Source organism: Trachurus japonicus, chromosome 13 (assembly GCF_045865225.1).
Source record: "Trachurus japonicus isolate A0001 chromosome 13, Traja_1.0".
Lineage (NCBI taxonomy): Eukaryota > Metazoa > Chordata > Actinopteri > Carangiformes > Carangidae > Trachurus > Trachurus japonicus.
In genome coordinates this window covers 38,017,483-38,031,928 of record NC_140919.1, presented here as the reverse complement: position 1 = coordinate 38,031,928, position 14,446 = coordinate 38,017,483, and the positions used below count along the sequence as shown (strand labels likewise).

Sequence of the window (14,446 nt, the reverse complement as noted above, 5' to 3'; positions counted from 1 at the left end):
CATTAAATCCCTAAATAGACATGTGCTACTGACTGAGGGATCCCTCTGTGTTGTGTAAAATACCACGGTCATAATCCCTGCATGTGTGAAGACACAGGTCATATGGGCTGACTTGAGGGCCAGGTGATTATCCAGCAGTGTTACACAGACAGAGGGAGGGGTAGAGGGTCAGATAGAGAGGGAGTAGGTGGGGGCAGAGCAGAGGGATAATCAGCAGAAATAGATAGGCCAATAGAAACTCAGCGCTGACACAGGAGAGGTAGCAGAGACAGGAGGGAGACAGAGACAGAGACAGAGAGAGACGACGGCTTGTCATTGTCAAAGACGAAAAAGGACAGAGGAGGGATTTCTTTGACTCCACAAAGAGGCGAATGGATAAAGAAATTCCTTTTCTTCAATTGAAAACCATCTCAGTTTTTCATTCAACAGCATAACTCTTACTGATAGTCACTTTCTCTTTACCTGCTTGGAGCGACACAGCCCAACTGTTGCCCTGGACCTGCTGAGGAAAACACAGGGCCGGAGGAGGGGCACCAGGAGGAGACGGGCCGCTGCCAGGTCCAGCAGGAAGCTTGAGCACAGGCTCCGCGGGGTGATGAGGACAGCCCGGCGGGCCAGCAATGTGGAGGTACCCTCCTTCCTCCGCCAGCTGGTCAAAGAGACAGAGAAAATGGTCACTTTCTTCTTCAAAGGGGGGCCCAGGGAAGCCGGGGCTGGGGAGGAGGACAGTCTGGATGAGGACGACGTGATGCCAAGCCCCTACCTGGATCGTCCCATACTGGAGAAGCATGTTTCAGAGGGGGGGGCTCAGACTGGGATGAACTACGCTGTGGCCAGCATGCAGGGCTGGAGGGCTCAGATGGAGGATGCCCACACCTGCATGCCCCAGCTGAGCGGAGAGCTGACGGAGTGGGGATACTTTGCTGTTTTTGACGGACACGCAGGCACCACAGTGGCACAGTACTGCTCCAGAAACCTGCTGGAGCACATCCTGGCAACAGGTACAGAACAATTAGTGAATCTGATCAGTCAAGAGAGTTTAAAAATACACACGTAGCATTTTTCTTTAGCTCAGGCCACATCCAGCTCCTATTCACACAGAGACTGATATGTTGTGCTGCACATAGGACTCCTGTGCGGTCATGAAAATGAAATACTATAATGTTATGAACAGTAAACTGGAATAAACTTGATTCACAAAAAATCAAGCCCATGAAAGTAACTGATTAACAACATTAATAAAAGCTAAAATCATACAAGTTTTAAGATAACGCCTGAGACAATTAACAAGCCACATTATATACACATTACTGAAAGTTGATAGAAACTCTTACAGTAGAATGCGTGGCACTAAAAAATTTTCATTCAGATGCTCAGTTTTAAATCTGGCATTTAGAGCTGTGAAAGAGAGAAATTTAACCTGATAATCAAAAAGATACAAGAAAATTAACTATCACTATATCTTGTGTTGCAGCTGTGCGTCACAAACCGTTGAAACACACATCTTCTGTGTTTTCTTAGTTAAATAAATGCAATCTGTTTTTCACAGTTGTAACTGTGTTACTGTAGTGTTACAATAACACAGATGCAGTGTTGGTTTTTCTGACCTTGTAATGTGCCATTAATGTTGCATGGACAAATCAAACAAAACAGACTCTCAAAGTTTATGGTAGCGGGATCAGTGTGTGTGGCTTCTAAACAAACAACCTAGCAAGGCTGCAAACTTTCCAATATATGCAGGAAATCTATTTTAAAACAAAAAGTCTCCCTCTCATGATCCACAGGTGGGGTTAAAGCGAGTGAGGACCCCGAGCAGGTAAAGGAGGGGGTCCGCGAGGGCTTCCTGGACATTGATCGCCACATGCACAAACTGGCTCGCCAGGACAACTGGGACCGAAGCGGCTCCACCGCGGCAGCTGTCTTGATTTCACCACGTTACACTTATTTTATCAACTGTGGGGACTCCCGCACTCTGCTCTGCCGTAACGGCCAGGTGGTCTTCTACACAGAGGACCACAAGCCGTTCAACCCCAGAGAAAAGGAGCGCATCCAGAACGCAGGGGGCTCGGTGACCCTGCAGAGAGTCAACGGCTCGCTGGCCGTTTCCAGAGCACTGGGGGACTTTGACTTCAAGGAGGTGGACTGGAGGCCGCAGACCGAGCAGCTGGTGTCGCCGGAGCCTGAGGTGTACGAGATGGAGAGGACGCCTGAAGACGAGTTCCTAATTCTAGCTTGTGACGGAGTGTGGGACGCCATCGGCAATGAGGAACTGTGTGCCTTTGTGCGCAGCCGTCTGCAGGTGTGCGATGACCTGAGAGATATTTGTGCCCAGGTCATTGATCTCTGCCTATATAAGGTGAGATGTTACGTCACTACAGTGCACCAACAGATTTCAGATGTTACACCAGGAAAGTAGGAAATATTGAAATGACAAACATACAGTATATGTAAAATAAAACATCAGGAGAAATTGATTTACCCGCACTCCCTCAGAGGACACGTCTACTGAAAAACAGTAACAGTTGTCTCTAGACACATTTTGCCTAAATAAAACAGTCAAAAAAACAGAAACTGTCGTAAAGAATTAGTCAAATGTGAGTATTTACAAAAAAAAATTGTGGATCTTTGGGTTTTAAATTGCTCCGGTCAGAAAAAATGAAGGAATGTGAAGATGTCACATTGGGCTCTTTGTAGCACTGTCCTATGACATTTTTTTTAGACCAACCAGATATTGAGGAATAACGCCCACCACTAATCATAACACAGGTGTCAGGTGAACGTAGCTTCTCTTCATTTAATATCTAAAACTTTCATGTAAATTACACTTGAGGCCAATTCATTTTGTATGAAGGAGCCGAGACACAACTAGCACATCATGCCCTGCACAGACAATATATTTAGAATTGATAAAAACAGAAAAGGGCCTTGTTGTTATTTTCTTTATATACTACAATTCATTTGTCCCGTTGCTAAACTATTCTTATTCTTATAATTTGCAACCAGCACAGGTTCAAATCCCGCCAGTTTACACACTGAGCTACAGTACTTAATACCTCAGCACATGAGGTGGCATCATCCTGTCGTCTTAGCTAAGCACAACTCGCACTAATTTCTCCAAACTCATCTCATTGGATGCTACAGTGTGTCCAGTGCCAAGTCTGTGATTGTATGGGTGAGTGTTACAGACGGTGGATTCATGAATGGAAAGCTTTACATTGAGCAGGGGGAGCAGCGGGCCGGGCAGGGTCCCTGTGAGGAGGAATTACGCTGATGTTGTTATGCAAGTAGATTTCTCCTGCAGGTCCTCTTAACACTTGTTGGTAACTGCTCGTCTCAACACCGACGAGACCTTCTCCCGCTCTATAAATAGCTGTATTAAGGCATCCCGGGACATGGGATAGGAGGGAAGAAAAGCTACACATGGCTTGGATTAAGACTGAATGTGAGTGTGTTGATGGGAACTCACCATACACACCAGCTCAGAGGTCTTATCCTGCCTGGGAGGGGCTGCTATTTATTTCACCTAAAAAGGCTTAAGGTACTGTATCGACTGAAAGACTTTGTGTTGTAATAAATAAGGAGCCTCTCTGACATTATAACAGACTGATGCTTATGGCAACACACTGACTCCACAGAAGGATTATTAAGGTCACATTGAGTTGAGATTAATATTTAGGAAATTTTAAAAAATATGGGACACCTAGTTAGTCAGGAGTTTTGTTTCTTTTTGTTTTATAATTGATCTGCTAGCTCACTTCCAGGTCCATAGACTGGCGTAATGTACAGTATAAGCACAGTAAAGCAGGACTGTCATAATCTTCTACAACTACTTAACTGTGACGTCAAAGGAGGTAAACATGTTGTCCCAACTCTGTTTAGCAAATGTATCAGCATGTGATAATCCTCCCATAAAATTAACCAAAATACATCTGCACCCAGTCTGGTGCAGACCTGCTGCCCCCTGCACTTTTCCTTATCAGCAGGTCTATTTCAAGGGATTTCAAGCAGTTGAACAAGTGTTAAGATCCTGTAGTTAAGTAAAAGTGCCAGAGTTATATTACTATATAATCATATAATTCAAAAATAATAGCTAATATAATATATAAGCAGCAAATTATGATCATACCTAGTTGAATGGAGGTGATTAAAAACTCCATAGTTTTATGTAGATGTTGTGTTGTTATGATTTTATGGTAAATATACATAATTATATCCAATTATAATCAAACTTGCTCATTTTGCTCATTTAAGTGATCAGTAATTATCAGTAACAATACTACTGTATTAATAATAATATGATTTATTAATATTAATAATACAATTACTATTTAATGTGTAGTGAATTAAAAAGTACACATAATGGAGTGAAGATATTAAGTAGTATGACACAGAAATGCTCACTTAAAGTAAAACAACTTCAAATATTACTTGATTAAATGTGTTCATGTTACCTTCCACCACCGTGGCATTAAAACTGCAGCCTCAGTTGTTTCCATCAAACGTGTGTCAATGCTGTGCTCTGTCTCCCTCCACAGGGCAGCTTGGACAACATCAGCATCATCATTGTTTGCTTCCCCGGCGCCCCCCACGTGTCACAAGAGGCACTACAGAAGGAGGCAGAGCTGGAGCAACAGATCGACATGAAAGTGGAAGGTGAGCTGCAACGTGAAAAGCTGTTTAAATCCTTCACCACAATAAACACAGATCTTTTGGATCATTTCATCTCCTAATCTACAACCACACTGGTCCGACCTTGTTCCTTTCACAGAGATTATCCAGATGATGAGGTCCAGAGACGAGGACCCTGACCTCCTCTATGTGATCAAATTCCTGGCTGCAGAGGAGGTACCAGGACTTCCACCAGGAGGAGGCATCACCAGCAAGTGAGTCTGAATAACTGACCTGCAAAACACACAGATATGTTTACAGAGGAGTCAGTTTTGGGGGGAATCAAAACTGATTTTTTTTTCTTATGTGCTGTCACTGTTTCTATCTTTGCAGGCGGGACTGTATCATCTCTGCATATCAGAAACATGCTATGACTCTTAGAAGTCAGGAGCCCATGGTGAGACACGTGAAACATTCTTCAGTCCATTAACTAAACATACATGGGTGAAAGCATATAACCTCCTTAGCAGAGGCAATAGTTTGGTAAAATTATTTTGCAGTTTTATCATCTGAGATGCAGATTTGCAGCTGATGTATTGTCCGGAAAAAAATCAGAAAGGTGGGAAAGGAAAACAGGAAGTCTGAGGAAATGTTAACTTCATAATCCAATGAAAGCGCAGTGTGCTGTCAGTAAATAAAGTTACATGAAGAAAGTGCAGCAACTTTAACGGTGGTCACTCACATCATGACTTGTCTTGTGACATTTCAGGACATTGAAGGATCGGAGGAGGACTCGAACTAAAACGAAGACTGGAAACGAAGACTCACGGCCCCCAGACCATCTTACACCACATTTACATATTAGATGAGCACTGATGATGACTCTTGATGTAATATACTGTCTTTGAACATTTTCATTCTGGTCAATTAAAATAAAATCCAAATTAAATACTTGTTTTTTTAATATTGAGAATATTTATATTTTTTTCAAATCAGTTGTTACTCACCGACAGGTCTTTGAAATATTTTCAATACTGTGCTTGGATAGACACTGATAGATATGTACTACATGCTAAAAGCGTCTGTATAGGATAGCTCATTTACAATTCTGTGTGATACTGTATACAAACTGCATACATGGATATCAAATGACTCCTAATTCTCAAGCAATACATCATGCAAAAACCAAAACAGCTGTGCATTCAACAACTTGGACTTAGTTTCATGTGCACCGCACGTGAGCTGCATGTCTATCAGAGTCTCGTGATGGAACGCAGGGTCTCTCTGTACATAATTAGTTTGCACAACGCTGTTATGGCGCAAAGGTGACGAGGATAGCAATGACATGTTATAGCAAGAACATAAACGTGTGCCATAAGAGAGGAAAGCCAGAGGGAGAGACACAAAAGGACATAGAATGCAGAGAGGGTTGGGGAAGGAGATAGAGAGAGAGAGAGGCGTGCTAAGCATGAGATGTTCCCAGGAATTAGCAGACATACCTCATTAAACACGCTCCCTGCAGCTCTTTGGAGTGGATGTGTGATGTGTTACATCACCATGTGGTTTAAAAGTTGTTCTACCTGCAGGTGATGTTACAGACCGCAGATGTGTACAGCCTGATAAAGCTCACAGATTTCTTTTATCATTAATCCAAAATGATAGATGCTATAAAAGAAATAAACAATTTATTCATTTTGTGTTTTTCATTAATTTATGAAATAATTAAAAAATCTCATGTTTCAGTGGTTTAGGGCCGATTCATTTTGTCGATACAACCTGACACTAACCTTCAAACTGATTGCTCTGTCATACTAATAGTTCACTTTACAATGAACTTTAGTGATTAGATCATGTGAAAGAAAAAACATTCTTGAATATTTTGCAGAAGTAAATGTTTTGCAGTTTTTGACTTGATTTTTTTGAAGAACTAAAATGATTCATCAAATGACTTGCACATGTATTATCTGTTGGTGACACCGACACCTTCATTCAAATGATTTCTTGCTTACATACACACAGACGTTGCCTGAAATGTGACAACAGATAAAAGTCTATAGTCATCACATCTATATCTACTAAGTGTGTGTGCCTGAATTTCATTTAAACCAGTCAAATTGTGTAGCACATTCAGCACACACACTGAAACTACGACAGGACTTGAATTTAAATTCTCTAAACACGTCACTGTTTCTCACCTAATTTATCCGTATGTCAATACTGACAAAAAATAAAACAAGGCGGTACAAGTCGGAGTTAAAAGTACCACACAAGGCTCTCATTGGAAGTCATGGGGCCTTCAGAATGTGTTGCGAGGGTGTGGTGAGGCTCAACACCTCCGTATTAATTGACTGAGCAGAGCTTTTATGGGACAGTGTCCTTCTCACCTCCTCACTCCACTCAGGTCATTCAAACATTTAACTAAGGCCAGCACTGCTCTGTGGGAACACTGGTGGACGAACGTAAAGAGGAAGTACAGAGCAGAACAGAAGAAAAAAGGAACGAAAGAGGAAGGAAAGAGACAGAAAATGTGAGTAGTGACTTTGAATGTAGATAAACAACATGACAGAGCAGAGCTGTCTTACAGCCGGGTGGCACTGGTTTGAACTACCTGCAGACCTTTCTGCCTGTGTTTCCTGAGGTATCACCAACTTATCAGGCTGATTGGAACTGGATTGTCTACACTGGTTTTCCTTTCAGACTGACTGTACGGGAAGGAGAATCCAACAGGGCACTGAAAGGAGTTTACCCACCACTGTCTGCTTTAACAAGAACAACAAGAGAATCTTTTGCATTTTTTGTAGCAAAGTTTCTATTTGTTGATTTCTGTTCAAAATTGTACAGTACAATTTGAAGACAACGGCCGAGCTGATGAAATCAAGAGGCTAAGGCACAACTGACCAAATTAAAATACTGAGAAGAATAGTACAAGCAGTGCACATCCAGTATATGAGCCCAGGTGCAGAACAAAAAGCAGAGTGATCAAAATATTTACATATAGTCCTGAAGAAGATGTGTAAAGACTGAAGTGTTGACCCTCCTCTCTCACAAAATTAAAATACTCATCATATAGTTTTCTTCAGCCAGATTCCTGTAGGCCTACAGTACAGTACTTGTATGTGTCTGAATTTGTCTTATGTCTTAGTCTTTTAAAATTCCAAAAGAACACAGGTGAATGGTCTAATTATTATTTAATCAAACGGGGTGGCACAGTGTTATAGTGGGTGGCACTGTGCCTCTCAACAACAAGATTATGGGTCATTTCCAGCCTCTCTGGGTGGAGTTTCTCCCTGTGCCTGCGTTGGTTCTCCCCAGGATCTACAGCTTCCTCCCACAAACCTATGCACAATAGGTCGGTTGGAAACTATAAATAACCCACCCTCACCTTATGCCAGCTGGAATTGTCTCCTGCAATCCTGCACAGATAAGCAGCACTGACAATGTATGGATGGAAATGAACAGAAACTTTGCTCCAAAAAATGCAAAAGATTCTCTTGTTGTTCTTGTTAAAGCTGCAATCAGTGGTGGATAAACTCCTTTCAGTGGCCTGTTGGATTTAACTTCCTCATACAGCCAGTCTGAAAGAAAAACTAATGTAGAAAATCACACTCTGTCAGTTGGTCCTACTGAAAGAAGGCTAATTTGAAATGTGAGGAAGTCAACAGGATTGGCCAATCACATACCAACTACACTGGTGACACCTGACCTGTGGCAGATGTAATTAATTTGAGCACCTGTGGAGGACAGACAGGGACACAGGAGGGATGGCAGGGCTGTGTGCTGAGAGTGTGTGCACATTTCTCCAGAAACAGTAACTCCTGCTGCATCTGTGTGTTACCATCTGTTGTCCTCTTGTGGGTTTCATGGCACAAACAGTGAAGGAGGCCGCCGAGGAGGAGACACACAGCACGGTATGGATCCAGACTAAACAAGTCCAAACAAAACTTCAGCCCAACAACAGATGACACACTCCTACAAATTGTAGGAGTAGCTTACATTGTGCGTGTGTGTGTGTTTGCATATACAAACTGAAATGAAACTAACCATGTGCCCCTCACCTGCAGACGCACAGGATGCCGCTGAACGCAGGAGACCCCGGCTACGGCAGCGTGTCTGGCCCCGGGCTGTCAGGCAGCGCGGGCGGCGGCTCGGAGTCGGCGCCGCTGCTCATCCCGGAGGAGCCTGAACCGGAATCGGTGGAACAGTGGCAGCCATTGAGCAAAGGTGAGCTGGAGGCGGCGGCGGGGGGGCCGGGCTGGAGGAAGGTGCGCTGCTACCTGCTGCTGCTGTTCTGGTTGGCGTGGCTGGCCATGCTCGCCACCTCCATCGTTATCGTGGCGATGAGCCCCCGGCCCACGGTGACGCCGCTCAAGTGGTGGCAGAAGTCGCTGTTCTACCAGCTGCAGCCCGAGCTGATCGTGGAGGCGGAGGCGGAGGGGTCAGGGGGCATAAATGGTGAGGAAATTAATGATGGTTTCATTTAAAGTAACATTTGGCATGGCAGCGCATCAAATATTGGTACAACATTTAACAAATTAAAGTGACAGCTCAACATTTTGGCAAATTGACCCATTGCCTCGATCCCCATAGTCTTAGGAGTAGGTTCGTTACCTTGAATTGTCGGTGCAAGCTATTTTTAGAACGGCGGAACAGAGCTACGCTACGGAGGCTCATGGGATTTCTTGGTTTCCCTCATCAAATACACAATCCAACAACTCCAAAACGCTCTAGTGGACAAGTTGTGACCTGCACATTCACCATGCTATGAGATAATAACGTAACATTACGAGATGGAGTTGTTTTCGAGGTAAATTCATGCAAAACCAATGGCAATGGGCCAAAAATGTTGAACTTTCGCTTTAAAAGACTGCAAACTTTGATGCGCTGAAACTGAATGTAAGTTTAGTTTTATTTTTAGGTAATGACTTTTACATGTAATTTATATTAGTTCACACACTCTCCATCCGTCTCAGCCTGTCCATCAAATTCTAAAACTCACTGTTGCCTGTGAGCCAAAAAGTTTGCCCACCCGTGTTTTAGACAATGCTTTTATCATCTCCAAGCTCAGAAAAAACATTGTGGTCGAAGAGTACCTACATTAATGTAATGTCTCCTGAGTCCTGGTGGGTCCATTTGTGGCATGACACTGATAGGATCAATAGAGTAGGCCTATTTGGAAAGTCTGTACATGCTGTCAAATGTTTGTTCAAAGTTTGTCACATGTTTGGAGATTGAAAGAGAAACTCCATAGTGCAGCTAACAAATTGGTGGTCACATTGACCAAAAATGAGAGCTACTTGGCCCTTGACTAGGCTAATCTCCCATTCTTACAATCTCTTCGAAATGTGTTGCAGGTTTTTCTAGTTTCAGATGTTACAGTATTTTGATCTTACATGTCAGATTTGGAAAATGCTTAAAAGGATAGTTCACCCAAAATTCAAATTGCACTCATTATCTACTCACCCTCATGTCGACTAAGGGCTGGGAGAAGTTTCAGAGTTAAATAAGTCTATATTTCAAGCTTGTTTGTAGCGGAAGCTCCACTTCCTGGTCCGTCCAAATCTCGCGTGTCAGTAATCGCACTGACGCCGGCGCAAATCGCGGGAGATGTGGACGGACCAGGAAGAGGAGCTTCCGCTACAAACAAGCTTGAAATATAGACTAATTTAATATTTTTGAGAACAATTTCGCATTTCGGGGCTTCAATACAAGACGGACATTACATACGAGCAGCATGGAGGTATTTGGATGTTTTTTGGTGTGTCTTTTTGTTACGAAGACAGTTGGTATCCATTTGCAACCGTTATATGGACATGCACTGCTACGTCGAGACCCCCTGTAACTCAGAGAAGCCACGGATAACTCTGAAACTTCTCCCAGCCCTTAGTCCACATGAGGGTGAGTAGATAATGAGTGCAATTTGAATTTTGGGTGAACTATCCCTTTAATATAAATACAAAATTGAGATACTGAAGGTTTAAAAACAAACAAACAGATGTTTATCATTAAGACAGGATGTCAACATCATTTAATAAAGCAGAACTCACTTATCAGGCCTTATCACGTCAGTTGATTCTGTGGACTTTCATGGGCATTCCCAACAGTATTTGTCACCACATTTCACTCAAGCACAAAACCAATTGACGCACAGTGAGCATGCAGCTGTCAAGCCCTTTTTTAAATTTATTCAGTGTTTGGAAACTGGATCTTGTGAAAAGGTTGCTCATTACATTAACGGCTTCCAGCGAAAAACCAGATTCTTGTTTATCGGAGAGAATTTCTCACGCTGAACAGCAACATTGGGTCTGAATGGGATGTGGATTCTTTGAAACCCAGATGGAGGTTTCTTGATAATTGTAAAACTATCCAACTGAAGGATGCAATTTGTTAAACTTGACATAAAAGGATTACGCCTTGGCTTTTTCCTCAGGGCAAACCAGAAACCTGATGTCATGCACCACACAGACTGTCTGAAGACATCTCAGGCTTGATTCTGTGGGCTACCACGTTATTGCAACAAACTCAGAAAAGAGATTGCTCTGTTGTGTTTGGCAGAAAAAAATGATGTTGCCCTTCGCTCCCACCCACAGAAACTAAGAGTTTTGCCATGTAGATGATAACCTTAAACTGCATATGACCATCTGCTTCATACGCAGTGCATTAAATACCATTTTCACCAACACAAATGGTCAGTACAAGGTTTATCAAGACAAAAACCTACAAAAGTGATAGATATAACAGAAATATGCAATGGAAATATCTAACTCATTTCATTGTTTTAATCTCTTAAGTGCTGTGTGAGCAGCTTCCCTACCTCAGGTCCCTGGGTATAGGGGCTCTGATCTTGGAGGGTCTGTTTGGTAAAGATGCAACTCCATCAAACCTCACTGAGACTGGTAAAAGTTTGGGGGCATTGCCTCAGATCCAACATCTGCTCATGGAGAGCAACAAAGCAGGTGAGTTGACGTCACCCTGCATAATTTTCTTTTGCCTCCATATTGATGATTAATGGATCAATTAAGCTTCTCACTGGTGCTGCAGGTCTCAAAGTGGTGCTGGATTTCTGTGAGGTGGATCTAGATGTAGCAGGAAACGAGCCATCACTGGCCACAGAACAGGTGAAATCGAATCTCTGGTCACGTTACTTAATGTGTTAAGTTCTCAGTGGTGCTGGATTTGTTTAAACTTTAAACATTACTTCCATTTCTACAGCATACGTTGCGGTTCTGGTTGGAGCAGGGTGTGGCGGGTTTTGCAATCTGTGATACGGATGCAGCATATTCAGAAAAGGTAAATTATATTTCTTAATGCATAACATTTTTTTCATAAGCTGTATGTCTAATCAAGTATTTACATTTCAGACTCTACTGGAGTGGAGAGACATCATCAGGGAATTTAGCAGTCAGGAGGAGGAGGAGAGGTACTGCATGTATATATGTGGATAGATGTTTTTCTTTTTCATTAACATAAAATGAAACTACAGATAAATTGGAAACTGCTTACCTTGGTCTCTCCTCAGGATTGTGGTGGTAAAACAAACACAAGACGTCCTGCATCCTCTGAACAGCTCCAGCCAGATCAACAAGACCCTGGTGGATATGGTTATGAGGTCAATTCTGCCAATTTCACATCACCTCCTGTCTGCCCAGGAAGTGGCAGACGCCATAGAGACACACTTGCAGACAGGACAAGATGATATATGGCCCAGTTGGACGGTAAGACACATCCACATACCATTAATTTTGTCAGCGGCTTAAACTACTTGAGCCTTGTCACGCAATGCATCCTAAATTCAAGGTTTCAGTGTTGAGTTCTTGTTGAATCTGCATTAAAGACACATTGATTCTAGGTTATCGTTTTTGAAGGGGAAGTGTGTAATAGTGTTGGACTATTTTGGGTTTAAATTGCCAGATGTTCATTTTTGTGAAGCCCAATTTCAATCAGTGGTAGGTTAAACTGTTTCACTTGTTTATACAATTTGTTAGAGTTCAACAGCACCATAAATGGTAGCCAGTCTAAGTACTGGTCAGACTTCTGCAATTTGGTGCAAAGGGCACCAAGATTCTTTTGAGATTTGAAACAGATGTACTTGCTGTAAAGCCTGTATTTGTATACTGTCTGGATGTGTGGCTGGTCAGATTATTTTCTTGGACGTGAGTGTTGTATCTGAAATGTCAAAATAGGTGGGAAATTCCCAACAGTTGCCCCTAACCAAAGGGACACCTTCAGTATTCAGTTCACTAACAAACCATACGACAAAGAAAATCAACTGTGTAATGGTGATATAATCTCTAATGTCACTTTGGATAAAAGAATCTGCTAAATTTACTTTTCAGTTTTCTCTTTACTGACTAAGTCGTATCCTAACTGAGTGGCATTAGTAAACTTGAGTAATGTTATTGCCCTGTGGTTTAGGCAGGACATTATTGTGGAACTGTGATGTGTTTCTGCAGGTGGGAGGCAAAGCATCTCCTGAATTGAAGAAATTACTCCTGGTGTTGATGATGACCCTGCCAGGATCACCTACAGTCCAGTACGATGAAGACATCAACCAAACACAGGTTTAAAATACAAACCCTACTTGAGACCTTCACAAATTAGTTTATAAATAAACATTTTATGAGTTGCTAAATAAAAGCTTTATCTCTTGAAGAATATGTCGATGAACGTTGGCTCTTCACATCGACAGAGGAATGAACCATCAAACCCCAACACAGTGAGTGATAAAGCTGGATCTATGTTTAATACATCTTATGAAGCTTTGTTGAAGAAACAAAGTGTCTAACTTTATGACACTGCTTTTGTCTCTATTCCGTCTCTCAGGACAAGGAGAGGCGTACAGCTGTATCTCTGTTTACCTCCCTCAGTCACTCCAGAGCCAGAGAAGAAGCTCTTCTGTACGGCAGCTTCACCTTCCTCCCCTTCAACACCTCGGTCAACTCCTCCTCCAACTCCACCCTTGCCGCTCCTCCACCTCCCCCAATCCTGGCCTTCCTGCGCTCCTGGGGTTGTGTCCACTTCCTTGTTCTGCTCAACCCCGGGTCTGAAATCCACGCCCTGGATCCTTCCTGGGCCCCGAGCCTTCCCCAGGCCGGAGTGTTTGTGACCAGCACGGGGATGGACCGTCTAGGGTCCACATCTCTGTACACGCTGGAACTGCAGCCCCAAGAAGCCATCGTCATCAAGCTGTTTGAGGGAGGAAGCTACTCGTAGAGCTTCTCTGTTCTCAGTTGGGTGGAGATCTACTGTACGCACGATGATTAACATCTGACACGTTTGCTTTTTAAAGCTCAGACTGGTTTGTGTTCAGATCACAAAAATAAAATAATGAATTTGTGTTTGTGTGTGGCATCATTTGTTGTCAGAAGTGTGGGCCCCTGTCAGTTTGGGTAAAAACACTGAACATAGTTTATTTCTGGAAAAAAATCATCAACAATTTTATGTATCAGGTAGAGAAATGAAGAGGACAGCGGTTGGAAATATTGCAGTTTACGTAGTAGTCACATAGCGGCTGCAGACCACAAAGTCGAATTAATATTTTCATAGGCATAAATTGACTTTTAATGAAAAAACGTCTTTGGCATAAAATCATTTCATGTGAATAAATAGTTCAGTACCAATACAAATGAAAATGCTTACCAGTCCTGCATGCAAATCAAGATGTGCAATGATTTACAGTGTATTACATAACCTAAACAGGTATTGCCATAGAAGAGTAAATGTCTGTATGACTTGGAGATGCACATTCACTTGTGTGCACACGGTTAACCACATAGTGGTGCTGCAGTATTGGTCACTGCTCTCCTGCCCCGAATGTATCTGATGAGACTGTGGCGTCAAT

The 14,446-nt window shown here is 42.6% G+C and overlaps 2 protein-coding genes across 2 annotated transcripts; both read left to right on the top strand.

The window, feature by feature from the left end:
• The first annotated feature begins 232 nt into the window (after nt 1–232).
• Nucleotides 233–5,568, top strand: ppm1na (protein phosphatase, Mg2+/Mn2+ dependent, 1Na (putative)). The gene is made up of 6 exons (XM_085796441.1): nt 233–1,001; nt 1,785–2,356; nt 4,536–4,653; nt 4,769–4,883; nt 5,002–5,065; nt 5,378–5,568. The coding sequence occupies exons 1-6, from the start codon at nt 596–598 to the stop codon at nt 5,408–5,410; spliced, it is 1,308 nt and encodes a 435-aa protein (XP_085652567.1). The 5' UTR covers nt 233–595; the 3' UTR covers nt 5,411–5,568.
• A 2,777-nt stretch (nt 5,569–8,345) lies between these two features.
• On the top strand, nt 8,346–13,945 carry LOC146976563 (amino acid transporter heavy chain SLC3A2). The gene is made up of 10 exons (XM_085796435.1): nt 8,346–8,516; nt 8,670–9,060; nt 11,397–11,561; nt 11,647–11,723; nt 11,818–11,895; nt 11,967–12,020; nt 12,123–12,320; nt 13,059–13,166; nt 13,259–13,321; nt 13,429–13,945. The coding sequence occupies exons 1-10, from the start codon at nt 8,469–8,471 to the stop codon at nt 13,816–13,818; spliced, it is 1,572 nt and encodes a 523-aa protein (XP_085652561.1). The 5' UTR covers nt 8,346–8,468; the 3' UTR covers nt 13,819–13,945.
• The last annotated feature ends 501 nt before the right edge of the window (nt 13,946–14,446 follow it).

Bases quoted from the DNA above. Each gene is read 5' to 3' on its own strand.
- LOC146976563 (XM_085796435.1), top strand. From the start codon at position 8,469: ATGGCACAAACAGTGAAGGAGGCCGCCGAGGAGGAGACACACAGCACG. The intron at 8,517-8,669 runs GTATGGATCCAG...CCTCACCTGCAG, and splicing joins AGGAGGAGACACACAGCACG to ACGCACAGGATGCCGCTGAA. The intron at 11,724-11,817 runs GTGAAATCGAAT...CCATTTCTACAG, and splicing joins CATCACTGGCCACAGAACAG to CATACGTTGCGGTTCTGGTT.
- ppm1na (XM_085796441.1), top strand. From the start codon at position 596: ATGAGGACAGCCCGGCGGGCCAGCAATGTGGAGGTACCCTCCTTCCTC. The intron at 2,357-4,535 runs GTGAGATGTTAC...CTCCCTCCACAG, and splicing joins TTGATCTCTGCCTATATAAG to GGCAGCTTGGACAACATCAG. The intron at 4,884-5,001 runs GTGAGTCTGAAT...CTATCTTTGCAG, and splicing joins GGAGGAGGCATCACCAGCAA to GCGGGACTGTATCATCTCTG.